This window comes from Aethalodelphis obliquidens, unplaced genomic scaffold (assembly GCF_003676395.1).
Source record: "Aethalodelphis obliquidens isolate GAN/ISIS:26980383/991018 unplaced genomic scaffold, ASM367639v1 scaffold65, whole genome shotgun sequence".
In the NCBI taxonomy this organism is placed as follows: Eukaryota; Metazoa; Chordata; class Mammalia; order Artiodactyla; family Delphinidae; genus Aethalodelphis; species Aethalodelphis obliquidens.
Window position 1 is genome coordinate 9,948,882 of NW_020838009.1, and position 23,876 is coordinate 9,972,757.

At 54.7% G+C, this 23,876-nt stretch overlaps 1 protein-coding gene across 4 annotated transcripts in view; it reads right to left on the minus strand.

The window, feature by feature from the left end:
- Positions 1–483: 483 nt before the first annotated feature.
- The window catches only part of ZNF710 (zinc finger protein 710), a 64,501-nt gene continuing 41,108 nt past the window's right edge, over positions 484–23,876 (minus strand). For all 4 annotated transcript variants that reach the window (XM_027089172.1, XM_027089175.1, XM_027089174.1 and 1 more), the window contains 4 exons: positions 10,708–12,196; positions 7,757–7,948; positions 7,094–7,268; positions 484–3,221 (listed from right to left, as the gene is read on the minus strand). In XM_027089172.1, coding sequence (XP_026944973.1) covers positions 3,052–3,221; positions 7,094–7,268; positions 7,757–7,948; positions 10,708–12,196 — 2,026 coding nt within the window. In that variant the 3' untranslated portion in view covers positions 484–3,051. The remainder of the gene's footprint in view (positions 3,222–7,093; positions 7,269–7,756; positions 7,949–10,707; positions 12,197–23,876) is intronic.

The following is a 23,876-nucleotide window of genomic DNA, read 5'->3' on the forward strand; positions in this document are numbered from 1 at the left end:
GCTTTGAGATGGGCTTCAGCTGCCCACCTCCACTGACAGCCGCCTTCTGCGCTAAGACCACTCTTCCTCAGTAATCACTGGACTCCCGGCGCTCTAGGAGGAAAAGCTGGCGTGATGACTCTGGCTGGCCCAACTCCTGGGGGGAAGCTCAAGGTTTCCGGCCTCTTCCCCATCAGTAACGAAGGGCTGGCAGCTCCCCAGAAGGCACAGCCTCTGAAGCCCAGTCTGGCATGGGGAGCTGGCTTCTGTCCTGGTGGCCTGTTGGTGGGGAAGCGGCTTTTTCTCTTCGAGTGGTGGGAATTCTGGGGCCTTGACCTGCGCCCCTTTCTCACGGGCTTGGAGCTCTGCAGGTGGCCATTCTAGTGCAAAGGATGGGCTGGGGCTCCTCTGGGCCCCCAGAGAGGGAAGCCTTGTAGGGAGCTCCTTCTGAGGGAGGGGTGAGGACCGGGTCCCCAAGAACCATGGAAAGAAGCACTTGCAGTCACCTCACTAAAGAATATTCATTTATTTATAATTATTGCTAAGTAAACTTCTCTTTTAAACAGGAACATAAAAACACAGTAGGGCTTTGCACAAGTGGAATTTCTAAACAGTTGGTTTGTATACACGTCAAAATAAGTTAGAATGGGATTTGTCCAGGAGTTTCCAAGTCACCCGAGAGGCTGCACGCCTCTTTTGAAAAGGTTGGGGTGGGGTGGGGGTGGGGACCGGAGCCTTGCCAAGACCACCGCCCACCCAGCTCCAATTGTGAGTTGTGCTGCTTCCTTCTCTCAGCCTTGCCCAGGTCCAAGGCACAGGGCATGGGGGGCGTTCAAGTATTGAACCTTGCAGAGGGCTGGTGCTGATGGCGGGGCTGGGGGCAGAGAGGAGAGCCCCACCCTGGGGGCCAGACCGTCTCTCATGGGTTTCCAAGACCAAGGCCACTGCACTGGCAGGGAAGAGGAAGAAGAGGAGGTACAGGGTTCTTTTTGGTACCAGGGGAGAAAGAAGTTGTGGGAAGAGGTAGTTTGCGGGGATGATGCTTCTGCTCAGCAGGAGAAAATGTCTTCTACAGTGACGGGGTCACTGCCACCTGAGGGTCATCATGGCGGGCACCTGGGAGGCTGGGGGGCCTCAGGGTCTGGAGAGCCACAGTCGGGGCGAGGCTCCCGTGAGCCCCAGCCCTCTTATTTGCTGCTTAGCATGAACTCTAGCAGAGAAGGAAGGGGCACCTGGCTGCCTGATCCCGAGGCTACCTTGTCCTCCCCTCCGTCCTGATCTCAGCCACCCTGAGGCCTGGCTTGGTCCTTCACTAAGGATACGGCCTTGGGGGCACCTCCCTCCTCAGCCGCTCCCCGCTTCCTGGTTTCTGGGCTGAAGCTGGTGGCTTCACCTCCTGTGCCTCTGGGAATGGCCTTGCCTGCTCCCCTCCACGGAGGCCGCAGGGGGCGAGTGGGTGGGCGTCTGGGTGCCCCAGCATTCCTGAATGTGCTCTTTCACCGCCCTGGGCCTGCAGTCTTCAGTTCCGGGGCAGGAGCTGGCGCGGGGACCGAGGAGATGAGAGCGGGCTGGCGAGGGAGCGAACCGTGGGCTGAGCAGGGGCGGCAGCCCGGGCCGCTGCTCTGGGTGGTGCAGAGCAAGTCACTAGCCGGAGGAGCTGGGAGAGGGTGGACGGCCTGCCGGGCTCTGCCTCCTCCTGCCTCTCGCCTTGGCCTCCGGAGGCTTCCTGCCAGCAGCTGAAGCCCCAGGGCCAGACCGACAGTGCCTTCCGAGCCCGAGTCCCGCCAGGGCAGGCCGCGCTGCTCTCGGTTGGGGAGGCACAAAGCACGCACAGCACACGAGAAAGCTTCCGCTGGCAAAAAGAAAACGATCTCCATCAGAAAAGATAATAGGTGACACAGAGTTGGAAAGGAGAAAAATAAATTACCTTCAAAATACCCCCCTTTGCTCAAAAAACCTTTTTTTTTCCCTCTATGGTCTTCATTTTCCTTTTTAAATATGTTGCTCTTCCTGGGACCCTGCTGACTCTTGGCTGTCCCCATCCTCAAAATGGATACTTATTAGACCTTAAATAAGAGGAAAACTCCAGGCCCCCACCCCTACATAGGCCCTCCTTGGCCTCCTTAAGGACAGCCCCTCTTGGTCCCCAACGACCCCATCACTGGTCCCCCCACTCAAGGGGCCTCCATCTGTCTTTGTTAGTGTGTGTCTGACGCAAGGCATGTCCTGGCTTTGTTGGGGGACCCTGGGGTGGTGCCCCACTTCGAGACAGAACTGGATAACAGTTTGCTGAAATCCACTTTAGGGACGCCCACTTCCAAACAGGGCTGTAAGATGCGAGGCTTCTGGGGGTCGGCTGGAGAGGACGGTAGCTAGGGGTTGGGCTACACCCCGCTTTCCTAAGGCCAGGACCAGGCCGCATGCACACCTGGCTGGAGGAGAGAGCGGGAGGCACCAGGAGGTAGAAGGCAGAGGGCCCTGCCTGGCTGTCCATGGACAGGGTGGGGGAATGGGCTCTGGGCCTGGGCTTTTCGCAGCCCAGGGGCCGGTGGGGGGTAAGGGTGGGGGGCAAGGCTGACCAGCACAGGAGCTCAAACATCCCTAGAGGCAGGAGAGGGTCCAGAGGAGAAACAAGACATGGCTCAAGAGATCTCCCTCCAGTGACAGGAGCCCCGAGGAGCCATCAGGATGGCCCTGCCCACACAGGCCGCCCCAGCTCTGCTGGGCCTGGAGAGACTAGAGAACCTATGCCCTTGTGACCTGTCCCCAGACGGCCCCCATCTGCATTTCTCCCACAGCAGCAGGCCAAGGAGACCCAGACCTGGGCCTCCCGTGTTACCCTTCCTTCCCTAGGATGCCTGGGGCCTGTGCCTGGTTCACAGCTGAGGCCAGTAGTACAGTCTCCATTTGGTCTACAAGTCCCTAGTGGTGCAAACGACTGAGTGGGAGGGAGGGCTCAGGACAGTGGGGCAGTAGCTTGTTTTTCAGCTGCAGGAGGTGCAGCCTGCAGCACATGGGTCTCCCCCCACGCCCCACGCCCTCCTTGCCCCGTCCTGGGTGGCCTGGCCTGTGCTATAGCACGTTGTAGTAGGCCATCTCTTTCATGGCCTGTTCGGTGAGGACGCTGGCCTCGGCGCTGCTGTCCACACCGGCGTAGGCGTAGGCGTTCTCCTCGAAGTCCTCGATCTCCTGCTGGCTGTCAAGCTCGGAGGGGTCGGTGCCCGTCAGCTCCATCATGGGGTCTGCAAGAGAGGGCACAGTTAGGCCTGGATGCTGCCTGTGGTCACTCCCACACGGGAAGCAGAACTAAAGAAGTCATTGCCAGTCACTGCTTCCAAAAGACTCTCAGCTGCCTCCTCTGCCCTCCTGCTCTGGGAGGCCCCCGACTCCCGTGGCTTCTCAAATGTGTGCCGAGTGGGTACAGGCTTGGACTTGAACTCTTGGGGTCATCCCTCTCTTGCACCTCCTGAGTCACTAAGCCCTTATTTATTCTTCGCAACATTACTCATTAGTCTCCTTTGCCATATGAAAGCCTCCTGTACTATATCATGTCTGCAATACCACTCGTTTGGCACCTACTGTATGCCAGGCACTTCACATATATCATCTCATGAATGCTCACAGCAACCCCGTTTAGGAGATCAAAAGGAAGTTCAGAGAGGTTAATCACCTTGCCAAAGGGCACCCAGCAAGTGCTGTTGTTTTGATCCACTGTGCAACTCTACCTCACTTGGCTGGAAGGCGCTGTTTCTCCTCTGACCTGGCGCCAGTTCTACCCAGTGGTATCCTCAGGCCTAGCTCTCCAAGGCCAAGCACTCAAGGTAGGTTAACAAAGACGATGAGATAAAAACTCTAAGAGGCCTCTTGTAATTTTATCAAATTGAAATCTTTTATAAAGCTCTTAGTGTTGGAACAAAAGCCAGATAGAAAACTCCACAAAGGAGCTTGGGTGGGGCTGCCTTCCAATGAGTTATGGAGGGAGGGAGGCCCAGGGTGTGACCTGGGGACCTGGGAGTCTTGCTGGCAGGGACTGTGGCTGAGCCCCAGTGTGCATTCTGCCCCTGTCCATCTGGGATATGTGATGTGTGTTTGGGGAGAAATGGACCCCAGCCCAGGGGTAGCCCTGATGAGTCTAAGGCAGGGTTTTCCAACCTTGGCATTATTAACATCTTGGGCCATAATTCTTTGTTGTGGGGGACTGTCCTGTGCATTGTAGAAGGCTTCCCAGCATCCCTGGCCTCTATCAGCGAGATGCCAGTAGCATTGCCCCCGCTGTGACAACCAAATGTCTCTAGACATGGCCAAATGTCCCTGGGGGGCAAACTCACCCCCAGCTGAGAACCACTGGTTGAAGGGTAATCCCACTCATTGCCAATGAGTGGCTCAGGGTTAGGGATGGGACCCAATTCTGGCCAGTGAATCATGAGGAAAGGCCGCTAGTGAGTTCTTAGAATGTTCTTATTAGTTTCACAGAGCAAAGGAGAGCAGGCTCTTACTCTTCCAATGGAGGTGAACAAGGAAGCATATTGCCCTAAAGGCCACTGGCAGCTATTCTGCGACTATGAGGAAAAGCACAGCTAATAATGTGGACAGAGAGAGGGAGCCTCACCCTGTCATTGTTGAGGGGCTGAATCAGCCAACTTTGAAGACAGCCTGGACTACAAGTCATTTCTTAATTTATTGCTTTATTGTTTAAACCAGTCTGAATGGGGTGTCTCTTACTTGTGCCCATAGCATCTGACTTTATAAAATGAGGCCAGCTGTACCAAATCTCTTTCAGTTTAAATTTTATTTATTTATTTTTTTGTGGCCGCACGCACCACACGGCTTGCGGGATCTTAGTTCCTTACCAGGGATCAAACCCCGGCCCTGGGCAGTGAAAGCATGAGTCCTAACCACTTGACCTCCAGGGAGTTCCCTCAGCTGTACCAAATCTTATAGCCCCTAGGCACTTTCCTCCTCAAATCCTAGTGCCACACCTTCATACCATATAGTTGATTAAAAACAAGCTAAGTAAAGACCCTGGGAAAATTTCTACCTCTGGGTCTCTGTTATCCTCCCAACCTCCCTTTATTAACTCTATTTGGCCTGTCCAGTTGGCCCCAGGGAACACTCTGTACCATTTTTTACAAAGATGTTGATCTACCTCCTGAATTACAGTCCTATCGTTTATTGGGTGGTTCCATCTAGACTGTAGGCTGCCTTCCTCCTGCACAAATGTCAAGCCTGAGCTTCTCAGACCAAGGTTATACGTGAGTGGTGGGTGGACCTGGGCCCCAGCCATTCCCGTGCCAATCCCTGCTTTACTTTCTGTCATCTGGTACAATCAGGAACAAAGCAACCCCTAGGCATCCCAGGTCAGGTGCTGACCTCAGGTGGAAACAGCTTAGGCCTTAACCACCCCCTGGGAGCGAGGTGTGCAGGGACAGCTACTTCCAAAAGGACCAGTCCTGCTCTGGTCCCTCCTGATGGGTTAGCTACCTGGCATGTCCACTAGAGTACTGGCTCTCAAACTCTACTGCGCATAGAATGAACTAGGGTGCTTAAAAAAAAGTCCGGATCCTGGGCCACACGCCAGATCAGTTACATTCGAATCTCTGTGGTTGAGACTCAGGCATCAGCATTTTAAAAATTCTCAAAGTGATTCCAATGTGCAGCCAAGTTTGAGAACAGTTCTCTGGAGTCTAGGTCAGAGGTTCTCGAAGTGAGGTTCCTGACCAGCAGCTTCGGTTTGACCTGGGGAACTTGTTGGAAACGTAAATGATCCGACCCTACCCCAGACCCACAGAATCAGAAGCTCTGAAGGTGGGACCCAGCAATTTGTTTTAACAAGCCTGGAGTGATTCTCATGCTCCCTTGCTCAAGTTTGAAAACCATCACTTTATTCAATACTTCCTCAAACTTTCCGGTGCAAACAAATCACCTGGGGATCTTTTGGAAATGCAGAGCCTGATTCAGCAAGTCTGGGGTGGGGTGGAGCCTGCCACTCTAGCAAGATCCCAGGTGATGCCAATACTGCTGGCCCTAGAACCACATTTTGGGTAAGAAGGGGCTACAGAGCAACTATATGCAGCCAACAGCGTTTCATCCTCACCCAGAATGGAAAACTGATGACACCTGTTTCTGCCAGAACACTCCCGGCCATTCACTGCTCCAAAACTAAATCAGGGTTATTGCAGCATCCCCCAGCATCCGATTGACTCCTAGAAAGTAACCTCACATGGCAAGTCAACTCACCCGGTGATTGTCGGGGCACATTCCCAGCTAATTTGTCTCAGAAGGAGCACCAGAAAGTCAAATAGCTCCAGACTATACAAGGAACCTTCCTGAAGTGTGGTTGGCTTCTCCTTCCTGTAGGATCTCTCAAGTGCCTCCTCCCCATGAGAGGCCAGAGCGACCACAGTTCTTCCAGTACTGACCAGTGTTGAGGGGAGCAGCTATCACTAACATGTAGGGATGTTATAACCAACAGCCAATGAAACCTCCACCAACTGCAGAGGTAAGGACACTTCTCCTGAGTATGTGGGCTACATTCTTTTTGGCAGGCACTATGAAGAATGTGACTGATTGTATATCCCTTTTTGCCTTGGCGACTAGGAAGCTCAGGGCTCCCCTCTGCATGCCCATAGGACCTCCCATGGTGTACTTGGGGTTGTGACCTCACTTGGCTCTCCCTTATCTTTACAGTTGCCAATTTTCCTTTTGTTACTTTCTTTCCCATCCATTTAAAAAAAATGTCATCTCTCAGTAATGAACTTGCATGAGTTACCTAACTTCTCTGTCCTTCAGTGCCTGCATCTGTAAAATGGCGATAATAACAGAGCCAACCTCACTGTGAGGGTTACGTGAGTTAATAAAGGCCTGGCACACAGCACTCAACAAGTTATTTTTATTATTGTTTATGTGAGCCCTCGTAAGTCCTCTGAAGAATACACAAATATCCCATCATTATCACCATGGTGACCCTCCAGGGTGCTCCCTCTCCAGACCTGAGCCCACCCCAATGAGGTCTCAGGCCTGGCCAGCCTCCCCACTCCCCTCACTGGACAGGAGGCTCCTGAGTGTGCCATGACAGTACCGCTCCTGCTCTGTCCACTGCGTGTGGCCCACCCACCTTGGCTGTCCAGGCCGATGTCCATGACGCCGTGCTTGACCTTCATGTGCCGGCTCAGGTTGCCCTTGAGGTTAAACTTGCTGGAGCAGTAGGGGCACTTGAAGGGCTTGCTGCCCGCGTGCAGGTGCATGTGGCCCAGCAGGTTGTACATGCGGTTGAAGGACTTCCCGCACACCTGGAACACACCCCACCCGGCCTCATCAGCCCGGGAACCCGCGCTCTCCGGACCCCCAGCCACTCCTACCTCCACGGCTGGGCCGGAATCCCATCGGCTGTGGACAAGCACTTACTTCGTCCTTTCCTATGTGACCCCAGAGGCCGAGGACTGAGCCACTCCCTGCTGGTCACCGTTCCTGTGTGTCTGCCCCACGATCCCTGAGCTGAAGCTGTCAGAAACCCAGGGCTCGGATCTCCGGGTGCACTGAGTCTCGGGTCGGGGCTCTTTCCCTGCGGCTGTACCGTTACCTTCACCCCCTCCTCCAATTCTCAAAAAACAACCTCAGTAGCTTGTAGGACCTGAACCCTCACCGCCCACCCCAACCCCCAGAGCCCAGGCAGTTTCACCCAACCAGGGCTCCCTTGCCCATACCGGGTCCCGGCTGCTGCCGTCATGCTGAGGCCACTCGTGGGGAAGTCCCACCTGGGGGCCCGAAGGCCTGGTACCTTGCATTTGAATGGCTTCACGGGCGAGTGTACAATCATGTGGGTCTTGAGGGTCTGCTTCTGCACGAAGGTCTTGAAGCAGATGTGGCACTGGTAGGGCCGAACGCTGGTATGGATCAGCATGTGCCGCTTCATGTTTGCCTGCAGGGTGAACTCCCGGCCACACACCTCGCACTTGAACTCCTTCACACCCTGTGCGGGGTGGGAGCGATGGTCAGGGCCACACAATGGACACAGGCTCTGGAAGTGCGTGCGTGCGTGCATGTGTGTGTGTGTGTACCACAGGGTCAGTGCTTCTGGGAAATGACTTCCTGGGGATGTTCCAAACAGGGGCCACTTGTTTGAAATGCCCAGGAGGATGTTGGGGAAGAACCATTTACTATGGAAAGCATTCCAGTGATAGGGAGAGATCGGCTGAGTCTTACTGTTCTGACCCATACACCTGCTGTCTCCTGCCCAAGAGGGCGGGTGGATTTGTAGGTCTGTACCAGGGCACCGAGGCAAGCGTGTTCGTTTGCACATTAATTCATTCATTAATTCATCAACCATTTACCAGGCACCTGCTATAAGCCAGCATCACATCAGGCACCAGAGGCCTCTGGCCAAGAAGTCACAGCCTTAGCCTGGGGGCCTGGATGGCTTCCTGAGATCAAGATGCATGTATATATTTTTCGCCTTAGTGCTGTCTCTCAGTGGTCTTTTTGGTTCACAGACCCCTTTGAGAGTATGATTAAAGGTATGAGCACCCCAGGAAAAATGAAAAAACATTCAGGTCTGTGTAGAATTTAAAGAGTTCTCAAACCTCGGAGCCCGTCCACGACCCCTGAGAGTGTATTCTAAGCTTCTCTTGTGATAAGAACAACCTGTAGCTCTTGTGGAACATAAAGCCTCTCAGGCCCCTCCCTGGAGATTCAAATTCCCACGAATTTTTAATCCCAACAGGTTCCGCAGGTGATTCTTATCACTGATGGACTTTGGAACACAACCCCAGGAGACAAAGATTCCAAGGGAAAACCCTCTGGTTTGGATGGTCAACATGTTTTCCATGGTCTGGAGGTGACCCCCAGAGCAGGACAGGGTGCTGTGTGCACAGGAAGCACAATGTATTGTCTGGGGAGAAAAGTGAGGACAAAAGTTCCTAGAACCCCAGTAATTCAGTAGAACTCCAGTGGCACAGACACATTTCTGTGGTCACAGCTGCTGTCCCAACTGCTTGTTTGGTACAAAGTTTCATGTTATAATTTAACAGTTCCCGTGTCTATTTCTCTCAGCAGACAGGCTGTGTCTCCTGTCTTGTATGCTTGCCTGACAGAGCGAAGATGATGTGTATGACCACGAAGGGGCCCTGCCCTTTGGGATGGTGTGCGCATGTGTAAACTGAGGCTGATAATGGGAATGTTTTCAATTTTATCAGCCTCTGATTTTTGCTTTTGCCTTTTCTTCACAGTATTATTTCTCTTTTAACACTTTGTGGACTTGTGGGGATTTTTAAGTCTCCTAGTAGAGGAGAAAGATGGCAAATATATAGCACATGTACTTATCACTTTGCACTCTCCCCACCCTCAACCCCTGCAACCCCCAACTCCCCGCAGGCGGAAAGAATCAATCATCTGGTTTTACAGCTGAGCCCAGATTCAGCTTCAGAATCCTTCTTAACATTACACTCTAGGTAGCTACACCAATTGAATGAGGAGCACCTGCAATGAAACCTAAGAATCACCTCTGCTCCAGCAGAAAGAGCTCCCAGCGCTGGGAAAGGCTGGATTCTCGGCCTGGCAGGCTGTTTCTTCCCTACTCACCGTAGTGTCCACTGTGAGAGATAAGGACATGAGTTTGACCAGGAGTGTCTCTAAGTCCGCAATTATGGAGAGTGGCAGCTCTAGGCATGTTCAGCTTCAAAGAGTGAAGTTGGTTGGATTTGGGGTGGAAACCATGGGTCAGGACAAGTGCCAGAGTGGGACTGTGGGACCTGAGAGGCCTCATTCCCCTTCTGGACGTAAGAGCCTCTTAAAGGAGGTGACGTTGGCTGAAAGGCAGGGTGGCCAGTGGACTGAAGGAAGAGGAAGGTAGGGGAGAACTGGTCAAGTTTATGTCTAGGGACACAGTGGAAAAGGACAGTGTTGCTCCACCTTCTGTCCCCACAAGCCACTTTGCTTCATTTTGTCATATTCTAGAACCAATTGTACTTTTCCATAGCAAATATTTTTCCTTACATCTATTCCCTTTTTTTTTTTTTTTTTTCCGTTACGCGGGCCTCTCACTGCTGTGGCCTCTCCCGTTGCGGAGCACAGGCTCCGGACGCGCAGGCTCAGCGGCCATGGCTCACGGGCCCAGCCGCTCCGCGGCATGTGGGATCTTACCAGACTGGGGCACGAACCCGTGTCCCCTGCATCGGCAGGCGGACTCTCAACCACTGAGCCACCAGGGAAGCCCACATCTATTCCCTTTTAAAATGAAATATATTTAGCATTTTCCTAAAGGGAAGGCACACAGCTTTTGATAGACTCGTGTAATTACAGGGAGCAAAGGAAGCCCTCTGAGCTTCTGACCATCTATCGCATCCACCTCCCCGTGGCACCCTGGCCTCTCTCCGGCCTCGGTCCTCCCAGCCACAAGATAGAGAATCAGCGATTCTCCAACTGTGCTCCTTGGGTCCTGCAGGGGTTCCTCAAACATTTCAGTTAAAAAGTTTTAAAATAAGTCAAGTTTTACTGTTTAAAAAAACTAATTTCAATTACATTTTTTTCTAACACTCGTCAAAAAAATATAACTATAAAAATGAGAGATGTTCACCACCTAAAAGATCTCAGGCAGTGCTTCGGGAAGCACTGGATGAAAGCACGGCAGGAGGAGAGGGCAGAGCCTCAGACCTGGGGCCAAGCCCCCGGCGGGAGGCGGGGGGAGACCCCAGGGGCCGGGCCCTTGCTGGGGGAGGCCTGTGGCGTCCTTACCTTGTGGGTGAGCGAGTGTTGCTTGAGGTGGTGGATCTGGCTGAACTCCATGCCGCACTCGGTGCACACGAAGGGCCGCACGTTCTGGTGCTTGAGCATGTGGTTCTGCAGCTGGCTGCGGTAGTGGAAGGATTTGTCACACTCGAGGCACTGGTAGAGGGTGGGGCCCTGATGCGAGGCCAGGTGGCGCTTGAGCTGGGTCAGGGTGGAGAAGTCCAGGCCGCACTCGACGCAGACGTGGCAGCGGCCGCTCTCGTGCTTCACCTCGTGGGCCTTGAGCTCGCTGGGGTAGGCGAAGCCGCGGCCGCAGAAGTGGCAGCTATAGGGCTTGACCTCCGAGTGCAGCAGCATGTGGCGCTTGAGGTGGCTGGTCTGCGTGAAGGCCTTCTGGCACACCTGGCACTTGTGCGGCCGGGTGCCCTGGTGCGTCAGCAGGTGTGTCTGCAAGTGGCTGGGCTGCTTGAACAGCTTGCTGCAGTGCGGGCACGAGTGAGGCTTGATGCCATTGTGGCCCAGGATGTGCGTCACCAGGTTGTACTTGGATGTGTAGGACTTCTCGCACATGCGGCACTGCCAGCGCTTCTGACGGTCGCCTGCCTCCACCAGGTACGAGTCGTCGATCTGCACGTTGATGTCCAGCCGGTCCAGCTGGGCCTTCTTGTGGCGTTCCACCGTCGAGCCGGCTGCATCGGCCTCAAACTCGCCTGCCTCCTGCCACACGAAGCCCTGTTCCGGCTTCACGGGCTCCGGGGACTCCATGGTGGGGGCCTCAGGGTCGCTCAGGGGGGCCAGGTGCGGCGGCTCGAAGCCACACTCCGTGGGCAGTGCCTCCGGCCCGGGCAGCACCATGCTAGGCTCAGGGAAGCCGTCCCGGGCTGGGTCAGGGAAGTGGGGGTCGAAGGGGGCTACGTCCAGCTCTGGCCGTGGGGTTCGGGGCAGGTGCCGCAGTGTCCGGGGCTTGCGGCTGAAGACGCTGAGGTCGATCATCTTGACAGCGCTGCTCTGCACCAGGGCCTCGCAGCCGCCACTGGCCACCTCGGTGGGGGCCTCCGCTGGGCCCGCATCCTTGTCGTCGCCGGGCACGGACACCTCGTAGACCTCCTGATCCTCTTCCTCCTCCACCTTCTCAAACTTGACCTTGGGCACCAGCCGCACGGGCGGCCGTGTCTTCCGCCGGGTGTGCTTCTCGAAGGCTGCCTCCACCTCCAGCACCTCCTCCTCTGCCGGCTCCTCCAGGGCCCGCCCGTTGCAGGCCAGCTGGTAGACATCTGGGCCCGGGGCCCGGGGCTCCCCCATGGCCACCCCGGACAGCTCCGGCCCCAGGTCCGGGTAGAAGGCTTCGGCGCTTATGGTGGCTCCAAAGAGCTCATTTTCTGAGACCAGGCCCAGCACAGCGGCCTGAGCCAAGGACAGCACCACCACGGCATCCGTCTGTGTCCCTGAGTCCATGAAGCCCTCCATCCCGTGGCGGCTGGCTAGGAGGGCATCGCTGCAGAAGGAGAAGGGAACGTTAGCACTGCCGCTCAATGTTGCGCAGACAGACAACAGACAGACAACAGACAGACACACTCAGCAAGGGCTCAGCCAGTTTTGGGCGTGTCTGTCCCTGACGCCTTTCTATTCCTGCCTTGGGAACAGGGCACGCTTGTAATTATGGGGAGCAATGATAACCCTCTGTGTATCTGATCATCACCATGTCCTCCATCTCCCGGTGGGATCCTGGGTAAGCCCTGCCCCCTTGCTGACCTCAGTCTTCCCATCTGTGATACAGGGTGGTTGGATTTCCTCAGTGGTTCTCAAACTATGTTCTGCATGTCCTTCAGGAGTTCCAAAAAAAAAAAAAAAAATCGGATCCAAAATTGCAAAATATAAAGATTCTGCTATTTTAAAAATCCATCTACTCAAATGTAATATATACCTCATTCCTGCACATTCAGTAGGCCCACTGGCTTTGTTGCCAAGGTATAATTAATTTTGCACAGACCTTGAGACTGTACAGTGAGGTGTTAAACAACTGTCACCATTTGTAACGGCTTGGCCATGTGAATGTGGTCTTTTGGGTTTTTTTTTTAATATATTGGGCAAAAACAAGGCAACACACAAAAATCAACTAGGTGCCGAGGCCGATCTCAGACAGCAGCTACCTCCTGTCAGCCCTGATGCTAAATGATTGTGCCCATCACAACAGGTCACTGTTCTTGATTAGCTAAATGTTAGACATTTAAATACCTAAATTTATACCGTGTAAAATATAGCTTGTGGGGACTTCCCTGGTGGTGCAGTGGTTAAGAATCCGCCCACCAATGCAGGGAATACGGGTTTGAGCCCTGGTCCGGGAAGATCCCACATGCCGTGGAACAACTAAGCCTGTGTGCCACAACTACTGAAGCCCGCGCACCTGGAGCCCATGCTCCGCAACAAGAAAAGCCACCACACTGAGAAGCCTGCGCAACGCAACAAAGAGTAGCCTCCGCTCGCCGCAAATAGAGAAAGCCTGCGCACAGCAACGAAGACCCAACGCAGCCAAAAAAAAAAAAAAAAAAAAGATATTAGTGGGTTTAAAAAAAAAACATGTATAGCTTGTGTCTGATTTGTACACTGGAATTCCATGTGAGATCTGATTTGAAAGAAGGGCTCCATGATGGCTACCAAGTTTGAGAAAACTGGCTGAAATGAATGCTAAAACTGGCTCCCAGGGCTTCCCTGGTGGCGCAGTGGTTGAGAGTCTGCCTGCCGATGCAGGGGACACGGGTTCGTGCCCCGGTCCGGGAAGATCCCACATGCCACGGAGCGGCTGGGCCCGTGAGCCATGGCCGCTGAGCCTGCGCGTCTGGAGCCTGTGCTCCGCAACGGGAGAGGCCACAACAGTGAGAGGCCTGCGTACCGCAGAAAAAAAAAAAAAAAAAAAAACTGGCTCCCAGGTTCACAGCTATGCTCTCTGATCCAACAGGTGTTTCTAAAAAAGCCAATGAATCCACCTATCAGGGTCCAACCCCCGGTGCATCAGCTTCCTGCCTTCATAGAGGCTCCAGGTGCACCAGTGCCCTCCGTGTAGCCCGGCCTTTGCACAGGGATTCTCCCACCCAGGTGCCCTTTCCCCAACCCCGGGGAGCTGCCGGCTCCTCCCACCAGCGCCCCAGGCTTCCCTCAAATTCCCCCTGTTCCTGGGGCTTCCCAGCCCTCCCTGCCAGCCCGGATGTGGAAGGGCCTCCTCCCTGGCCTGGGATACTCATCAGATTGTACCCCGCCTCCGGCTCAGTGCCCAGCACAGCACATCAGAGGCACCCCATAAGGAAGGGGAAAGGAAGACAGGACTGGGGTGGCTCCTGCCTGCCTTGCTGGCTCTTCTCCCAGGGCCAGGGTCAGGTGCATGGCCGGCGGCGGCCCTTCCTCAGGAAACCAGCTCCCGGCCTGGTGCCTCCCTACCCCCACAGGCCAGAGGAGCTTCCCCTTCCTGAAGCCGGCTAAAAATAAAATACCCCAGGGAGGAATTTAGCCTCCTTGAAACAGACACTAAAGATTAAACTATTAAGCTTAAACCAGGGCTCTCATGGAAGGGGTCAGATGGAAGGACACCTTTGGGTCCACCTGGAACAGGCTGGGGGGTTAGCCCTGATTTAGAGCCCACCTCCCACCCCCTGCTGGAAAGAGCACCCAACTTGAGCTTGGCCTCAAGTCCCAGCTCTGTCGTGTACAAGTGACTAAGCAAAGTCACTTCAAAGTCACTTCTGCATCTCAGTTTCCCTGTCCAAAAATGGGGATGGAAACCCCTACCCACGGGAGGGTTGTGAGAGCCCAGAGGTCAGAACGTAGATGAAGGGGGTTCGTTAATTATAAAGCCCTCACCAAATGTAAAGCGTCACTATTATTTATCTGCCCAGATCTCTGGAAGCAGCCTTTTCTGATGAAAACCACAGAGCTAAGAGACTTCTCCATTCTGGGGCCCGAAATTCAAGCAAAGGTTTGGGTGATTCTGTGACAGCCTCTAGAGACTAAGAACTCATTCACTGATTAGTGCAGCAAATATTTGCTAAATCCCTGCTATGGGTCAGGCCCTGTGCTTGGAGATGTAAGGGAGATGAGGACACCCCTGTGGTGTCCAGAGATGACCCCTGTGCCCACCGGAGCCCCTGTGGGGGAGCATCACTGCCTTGGATGGCAGCGGCCCATCTGACACAGCGCCCAGCAGCACCCAGCAGCAGCCCTCGTGTCTGCTGTGGGTTTGAGAAAACAAGCAGTTCAGCACTTTTGTCTAGACTTCCTCAAAGGCAGGGCCAGCGGAGGGGAGGGACTGACCCTCAACAGCGGAGCCTGTGCTAGGACTTGGCCCTGGATTCTAAATTCAAATCTGGACAATATCCTTTTCTAGCTCAGGTATATCCTGTCACATCCTGAGCCTCAGTTTCCTCATCTCTGCGGAGGGGGATATAGTGCCTGAGTCCTGGGGTGCTGAGGAGATGAGATGAGGATGCCAGTGGAAATGTTAGTTCCCTCACCTGTGCTCTTCTTCTGGCCCCAGTCCCTGGCACCACCCCTCTTCTGGCAGCTGAAGGGAACGGGAGCAAAGAAACCCATAACATCACTTTACTGGCAGATGAGTCGGCGAAAGAGTCAGCCAATGTCAGCCTGTGGGAGCTGGAGCACAGGTCTGCTGTGGTCCCCTACACGGAGGGTGATCATGTAACATTCCATCCCTGTTAGGAGGGACCTTCTAAGAGTGAAAGGGGCCACTCCCAAGGCTCACACCAGGATCCCAGGTGCAAGCCGAACCTGCCCTTGGCCACCACGCGTCCCCCTCCTGCAGGGACAGGTGGCAGGTTTCACTTTGGGGCTGAGGACTGGAGCCTGTGCCTGGGTGTAAACGGGGACCTGCCCACAGTCCTCGCTCTCAAGGGGTTCGAGCCCACGTGCAGGGACGCAGAGGTGCCAACAACTAACCACAAAGGTGGTGACTGAGTGCTCACCAGGTCCCAGGAAAGCCATTTCATCCTACGAACAATGCCATGGGGGCGGCGTGGGGGTGGAGGTAGTGAGCGCCACACTGCACAGCCCAGGAATCTGGGGCATAAGTACCAACAGCAAGCTCAAGAGTGCCCTGGCAGTGAGGGCAGAGCTGGGTCAGCACGCGGGCTCCATCCAGGCTCCACTGCATCTTCTGTGCAACCTGGGAGGTCATGTCATGGCTCTGAGCCCAGCCTCCTCAGCTCCCAGGTGCTGCCCTGCCCCCCTCAGGCTCCCAGGAGCCAGCAGCAAAGCTCGAGCAGGCTCTGGGCAAACCGCAGCGTAAAGCCTCAGACCTGTCCCTGCCTGGCTGGTCCAAGGCTCCGGTCGGACTGGGGAACTGGGGTCCCCCTCGAGGGCAGCCACAGCCCTTCCTTGGGTCTCCACTCAGAAGGAGACCTCCATCTCCTTTTCCTGGGAGCCTCCATCAACCCATCTGCCCATCTGGCCCGTCAGGCCCCTGCTTTCTTTTACTTGCCTGACCAGACACATATCACCCTGTAAATACATGTTTAAGGGGCTTATGGGGCTCAGTGTTCACTGGGGCAGCCAGGCAGGCTGTGTGTGTGTGTGCTCATGTGTGTAGGAGGGGCTCTGTTTGTTGCGGCAGAAGAAAGACGACAGAAGGAAGAACGAAGACAGAGGGAATCTAATTCACCTGCGTTTCGCATATGTGTCAGTCCGCCTATCACACACAGGGCCGGGGAGTGGGAAACTGGTGGCTCTGCAACCCTGGTGCCATTATTCCCCCTCCTCCTGGGCCATCTTTTTGGTCCCCCCCCTTCTCAGAGGCCACAACTCTCCCGTTTTATGTCCTGGCACAGGCTGCCCAGGGCAGGACGAGAGCCCGCCAGGTGCGCCCCACCTGTGTGCCAGGGCGGGCCCCACACCTCAAGGACCCTTTTGTCATCTTCCTGGGCCCCCCGTGGCACCTCCTTTCTCAGGGCAAGGCCTCTCTCCCCCCTCTTGTGCCGCGGGTTCAGAACAAAAGCTCTCTACGATGTCCAAGAGAAAGGGGAGCTCAGACCGCCCCGGGCTCTGCACAGCCTGGACTATGAGATGAGGGGCCATCAGAGCTGATGCAGCTCAGCCTCCTACCAGGACACCCTCGGTCTCCAGGGTGGAGAGAAAGGAATGGCAAAGGCAGGGAAATAGAGGAAATGGAATCACTGCCTGATTGTAGTTTAAAGACTTGCACTGGGAGTAGGGGGAAGGGAGGCCATAGCAGAAAGAGAGTGAGAGTGAGAGAGAGAGAGAGAGAGAGAGAGAGAAGAGAGAAGGGCTGTGGAGGCCAAGAAACAAAAGCAGGGGAGGGGGAGGGGAAGGAGTAGAGTGGAAAGAGAGGAGGGGACTTTGTCAGTGACACCAGAAGCCCAGGGCTGCCCTATTTCCCAGGGCTTAGCATCACCCCCTCCCAGGCCTGAGCACCAGGCCAGCCCTGGGGAGTGACCCAAGTCTCATCCCCTGAGGCCCAGCAGGAGGTCTCCCCAACCCAGGCAGACACCCAGGTCCTCCAGACCTCTCCCTGTTGCTTCATCTATTGCTGTACTATGGTTCCTGTAAACACTGACACAAGCTTGTCAAATGAATTAACGAGTGACTTGCTATGTGACCCTGGACAAGTCACCTGACCCTTCAGGGTCTCGGTTTCTTCATCTGTGAGATGGACACAAGAGGCTTCTTGGAACCTTGAGGGCAGGTTAATCCATTGGCTTACCTGCCTGTCTTCCAGGGTCCCCTCCCCAAGACGAGACCTTTTCTCATCCACACTGCTTTAAAAGATCATTTCCTCTCACTGAGACCCCCTTCAAGGGGGTCAGGAGGGTCAGGGAGCTCAGAGTAGCTCTGGAACGCAGAGAGTGGGGCAGAGCACTTGAGGCCTGGTCTGGCCTGGGGCTGGCGGGACAGGAGCCATTTGGAAGGAAGAACCAATAGGGCCTGGTGACCACCTGGCTATCCTTTGCCTCATGCTCACCACCAGGACATCTCAAACTTAAGTCACAGGAATGCTCTGGGGCTTCTGTGAGCCCAGACTTGGGATATCACGAAGCACCCTGATGACTATTTTGAGGGCCTAGCAAGTGCCAGGGCCTGCTCCCTGACACAGGCCCTGCAGTGCCCTGGGCTAGGGGGAAACGTTCGCCCCTTGGCTTTGAATCACCAGGCGACTCTGAGGCTGTGGTCTCCAGTCCTGCCACTGAATCACTGACTCAACACACCTGCCAGGTGCTGGGTGCCATTCTTGGTCCTGGGGATACAGCAGGAAGCACGATAAGCTCCCATCCTCAGGGAGCTGCTCTGAGTGAGCTCAGTCTAAAACCTGAAGCGCCAGGATCTTTGGGAGGTAGGAGGTGCAGCGCTGGGGTCGGGTCGGGACAGGCCCAGCGGAGCAGCCCCTGGGTCCTGAAAAACTGAACCCAGAGTGGGGCAGAACAGGTAGCTGGGCCCGGGGAGGGGAAAAGGAGGTCCAGGTACACACACAGCTGTAAAAAAAATACACAAAACGAAACAAAACAAAAAAACCCCAAAAAAACAAACAAAAAAACCACTCACGGGACTTCAACTTATAGCAAAACCACCCTCTTTGTTTCCTCTCATGTCCCCCTGATGGTAGACTTAAGGGTAAACTCTGCTCACATCCCATGAAAGGAAGAGGAAGCGAAAGCAAAAGCTGGAGGTTTGTGCAAACCTCAGAGCTCCTTGCACAGCCTCACTTCTGTCCAGCCCACAAGGCCTCACTCGACTCAGCAGCTCCAGGCCCAGCGCTGACGAGGCAGCTGGGTTGGGGGTGGGGTGGCCAAGGGGGAAGTGTATGAGTCTCCTTCTTATAGGGGCCTCTCTCTGCCTCAGCTTCCCCTTTTCTCTGTGGACAGATTTGCTAAGCCCTGCCTCCAGAGGCCAGAGTGGCTGGGCCACCAACCCACAAACCACAGGAGGATGGGACGTTCACCATGTATGGCTACTTCCTTTTCCAGAAAAGGAAACTGAGGCTCAGGGAGGGGAAGGGACTGGTCCAAGGTCGCACAGTGAAATGCTGGTAAAGCAGGTCTCTGGCCCGGAAGCCCACCCTCAGCCACATGACCTATAGGATGAAGTTCCTGTGCCTTAGCTGACTGCCGAAGGCTGTCCCCAGCCAAGCTCTACCTGACCCTCCTTTAAGCCTTCCTGTCCCTCTGCATCACACACACACACACACACACACACACAAACACAGACATACATGGAGCTGTTTCCTACCTCGGGGCCTTTGCACAGCCTGACTCCCCTGCCAGGACTTGCCCTTCCCTTGCACTGGGTGAATATCCCTTCATCTTTTCGGAGTCAGTGCAGGCACTGCCTCCCGGGAGATATTCCTTAGCCAGGGGCAGGGCGAGGGCCTCTTCCACAGCCTGAGAACATCAAGTTAATTTTACATGTGGCTAGGCTGGGTGCCCAGTTGTTTGGCCAAACGCTAATCTCTTGATAGATGTTGCTGTGAGCCACACAGCAACACATCTACAATCTGTTGACTTTAGCAGATTACCCTCCTTATTGTGGGCAGGTCTTATCTAATCAGTTGAAGTTTTCAGAGAAAAACGGAAGTTTCCCAGAGAAGAAGGAATTCTGCTTCAAGACTGTTATCACAGAAATCCTGCCTGGGTCTCCAGCCTGCCAGCCTGCCCTGCAGATTTTGGACTTGCCAGCCTCCACAATCGTGTGAGCCAATTCCTTAAAATAAATCTCTCTCTGTGTGTATATACCCTGCTGGTTCTGTTTCTCTAGAGAACGCTGATAAAATCATGTTGATTCATAGTTGTATCTGTTTATGGGCCATCTCCCCCACCAGACATCCACCCCAGAGGATGGTGACTGCAGGGTGGGGCAGAGAGGGCCCAGCAGGGGAGTGTCCCGAGAGAAAGACGCCAGGGCAGGGAAAGGGGAAGGGAGGAAGCCTAGTCGTCCAGGACCCAGAACGAGTGAATGAATGAATGAATGAATGCGACTGAGGGGAAATCCTTGCCTCCTTGCAGCAGAGTTCTACAAATGCTGGGTTCTTCCCCACGCCCTGACCCATCTCACCTCCAGGACAGTCCCGCCTCCTCCCTGGGGTGGCCTCCAGGCTGCACAGAGAAGGCCCAGGAGCACTGAGGTCCCTCCAGCCCTATGACAGCGAGGACTGTTCTGAAAGCGCTTCCCCTCCTGCTCTCCCAGGCCTGGGGCACCGAGACCCATCCTGGGAGCCACACCTCTGCCTCTACAAGCTGAGGTAAGCTGGGCTGAGGCACTCCTGGCTGCCACAGAGCGGCCACTGTGTGAGGGCCCCTCCTCCAGGGAGGTCACAGGGACCCTTAAACCCTAGGAAAGGAGGGATGGAGTCCCCACGGCGAGAGGCACAATCTTGGGCCCGCTGTATTCATGAGACCTCTCAGTTCAAACTCCTCCAAGGGCAGAGACCCTGGCTCCACAGGGTCCGACTGGCATTGTTTGATGAGAGCACCAGTGTCCGGGCCTCACCCCAGGCCAGTTAAACCAGAATCTCTGGGTCTGGAGCCTGGACATGTATTTCCCCCAAACAACCCCAATTTATTCTGATTCTCGAAATTAATTGGTAAGAGCTGACAAGCACTCTCACGTGACCTGGCCTTGAAGCCCAAGCAGGTTCCTCTCTTGGAAACGCGGCTATGCACCAAGCCTTACACTCTCAACCAAAGACTACGTGAAGGCACGCCGTGAGGTGGAGTCCGGACCAGGGGGCAGAGACCCTAAGCAAGCCGGGTGGAGGAGGAGGGAGCAAGTGCGTCCAGAGAAGCAAGCCTGTGGGCTCCTGGGGAGCCCTGGTCCCTGGATGGGGCCAGCCCCTGCTGCCGGCCTGGGGAACCCTCACTGACCCCTGTGTCCTGAGGAGAACTGAGTGGGTCCCTGACCCTTGTAGAAATGAGCCCAAACTAGCAGGGCGTCTGCCACACTAACTGCTGGGGGCAAACGCTGAGCTTCCCGCAGAGCCGCACACGGAGCACATGTCCACTTCCCGTGGATGCGGGTAAAGGAGTGATGTGATGCCTCTCATTTGAAGTCACCAGAAGCCGTGGGCCCTGGGTCCTCCTGCCTGACCCCTCACTTGTCACAAAGGAGGAAAGCTGGGCTCTCCCACAGCAGGACAGTGGCCTCACTGAAGGTCCTTTGCCCAGGCCACTTTGGCTGTGTACCCTCGAGGTTGGTCTTAGAATCTTCATCAGCAGGGTTGGAAGGAACTTTGGGGACCCTCCTGTGCAATGCTGTCATTTTACAGATGTGGAAACTGAGGCCCCCAAGGCTCCCAGCCCACGATGGGGACCAAACTGAGAGCTCTTGATTCCCGGTGCATTTCCATCCATCCATGTCAAACATGGCAGCCACCCCACATACTTGGGCCCTCCTACCAGGCTGTTGGCCTGCATCAAGTCCAGACACGTTACCAAAGACCTGTAAGAACTTGCTTGATTGGCCCCTGCTTATGTGGCAACTTCACAGCACTTTGCTTGTCCCCTTACTCATCACCCTCCAGCCACGTGGGCTTTCCTCATTTTCTATAACAGACTTTCCTGCATGAGGCCTTTTCACATGCTGTTCTCCGTGCCTAGAATGCTGTTCCTTGTCCCTCGTCCTTCAGCTTTCAATCAGGCATCACTTGCTCAGGAACCTTCCCTGACGCCCCTCTCCCCAACCAGGTCTGGACCCCCAAGTTCTAAGCAGTTATAAGGTTAATACTTTTCCTTCCTGGGCTTTATCACAATTTTTAATGACAGATTTGATTGTATAAGTACTCGCTCAATGTCTGGTGTCCCCATTAGATCACAGATTCTACAAGAGGACAGAGAACTCGTCCGTGTGCTCACAGTGCATTCCTTGCAGAGTGCATGTACAGAATGAATTGTTGCCCTTTTGAGAATATCTATATTCAAGTGCAAAGAAAAAAGAGGCCCCTTGCCGAGCCCCAGGTGGAAATCCCCAAGTCTGTACTTCCTTTCCCCGAACTTCAGGACTAGTCCCTGTTCCCAGGGGAAAGGACAGCAGGTCTCATGTTTCTGGAAGGCTCTGTGTCTTTTCTCCAATTCCAGAAGCAAAAACCACATCTATCCTCCAAACAAGTACACTCTGCTGGACCCAAAGATCACCAGCTTAATGTTAACAAGGAAAAACAAATAAAACTTGGGCTCACAAGTTCACAGACAAAGATAAGAACCACAAATGAAGGAACAACGGGAGCATTTATTGGGCTTGAACTTTGTTAGGCCCACGTGCAATTTCTAGGCTTCTAGGCAGCCCTCTGGGGTTGGGAGTGCCACTTCCGTTCTACGGTTGTGGAAACTGAGGCTTAAAGAGTGGCAGTCCCTGACAGGTAGGGTAGAGAAGACCCCAGCTGGGTCAGCCCCGGGGGGCCCAGGCCCAGCTCTCTCCACCCTACCACCTTTGGGCGAGGATGAGTTTTCTGGGTCCGGTCTTATTCCCTTGCCAACCTCAGTTTCTCCACACCGGGGCCTGATTCAGACCTGGAAGCCCCTCGTGGCTTCCCTTCCTCCTCCCCGAGCCTTGTCTCGGGCCCCGCCCGCACTGAGCTCTCAGCCCTCTCCATCCTGTCTTCCTCTCCCTCCTTCCGTTTCCGTGGCAACCCCATCCTCCGCTCTGCCACTCGGTCCTGCATTCCCATCTCTTTCTTTCCTCTTTCATCTCTCCCCTCATCGCAGTGTATAGTCCAAATCCCTCCCTGTCCTTTGCTTCTGGTCTCTAGTCCCTTTTACTCGCCTTTTATCTCTTTCAATGTTCTCTTGTCATCTCAGGGCGACATTTATTTATCTCTTTGCTTAAAAAAAAAAAAAAAGAAAGAAAGAAAGGAGAAAAAAAGAAACCCCATTTCATCAGCCTGAGGCTTCTTTCTCTTGGGTTCTCTCCAAGGGCTAGACTCAGACAGATCCCAGAATGGACCCCCTGCCTTGCCACCATGCAGGCCCTCTACTGACCTCACTTACTGCAGGGAGGAAGGAAACACAGATGGGAGGTGTCCGGGGGCGAGGGCTCATTGGGGGAAGGCACCCTAAGGGGCTTGGCCCTGCTCCTCTGAGGCCAGGCTACAGGAGGTGCCAGAGGCCCCCTCAGGAGAGAACACGGCCGGACCTAGACCCAGGGCTAAGTGGGGGCCCAGCATCCCTCTGCAGGAATTCACTGCAGTTCAGGGAAAGTCCACGCATACACTGCCCCATGCCCCATACCTCCTCCAGGCTCCACCCTGCCTTGTGTGAATGCATGCATGGGACACAGGGCCTGGCCCAAGGCTGGGGCACACAGCAATGCTCAAGGTGCCCAGCTCCCCTCACTCCAAACAGGATAGTGAGATTCACACCCATTCTTCAAAATTCACTCTTTCGCTGTGATCCTAAACGGCCTCTGAGAAAAGGAAGCACCCACTTGTGGGCTGTCCGACCCATGTCTCTGTCTCCACTGTTTAAGGCAGGAGGAAGGGTTGTCAGTTTTTTCTAACTTCTTTTTAGCCATCGTTAACTGAGCTTATACTAACGAACAGGCACATGATCCAGGCCATCCCAGGGAGATGAGCATTTTAATTTTCATTTTACAGATGAGCAAACTGGGGCTTGGAAAAGCTGTTACTTGTCCAAGTCACAGAGCCAATAGGAGGTAAAGGTGGGATCTGAGCAGGTTAAAATCATGCTCTTCCCCTTTTTCTTTCCTTCTTCCTGTGTTCCCCGGAGGGGAGGGTCACACCAATCCTGCACCCAGCCTCCCCAGCCCCTGCCTTCTACATTTCTGTGTTTAATCTGGAGTGATCAGAAGTGACAAGAGAAACAGATTTACCACAGAAAACAAAGCAAGCTGATCGTGGCTGGGGCCCCAGTGTCTCAAAGCGACAGAGAGAACACAGGGGTTTGTGGAAAATGGTATCAAGTCCCCTGGGAAACCAAAACCACAGGGAGAAGAAAGGGGCCCTGGACCTTCAGGAGCCCCACAGGCAGTGTGAGCATCTGCTGGAGCTGTGATGTGTTGTTGACCAGGGGGGAAGTATCAGTGGCCGCTAAGTCCTGGGACCCAAAGTCCCCCCCTGGAGTAGCCCCGGCCAGCCCCGTCAGGGGCGGCTGGCAAGGCCCGGCCCCAGGACGCAGCAAAGCCCAGGAACCCAGGCCTGCCAAGCCCAGGGA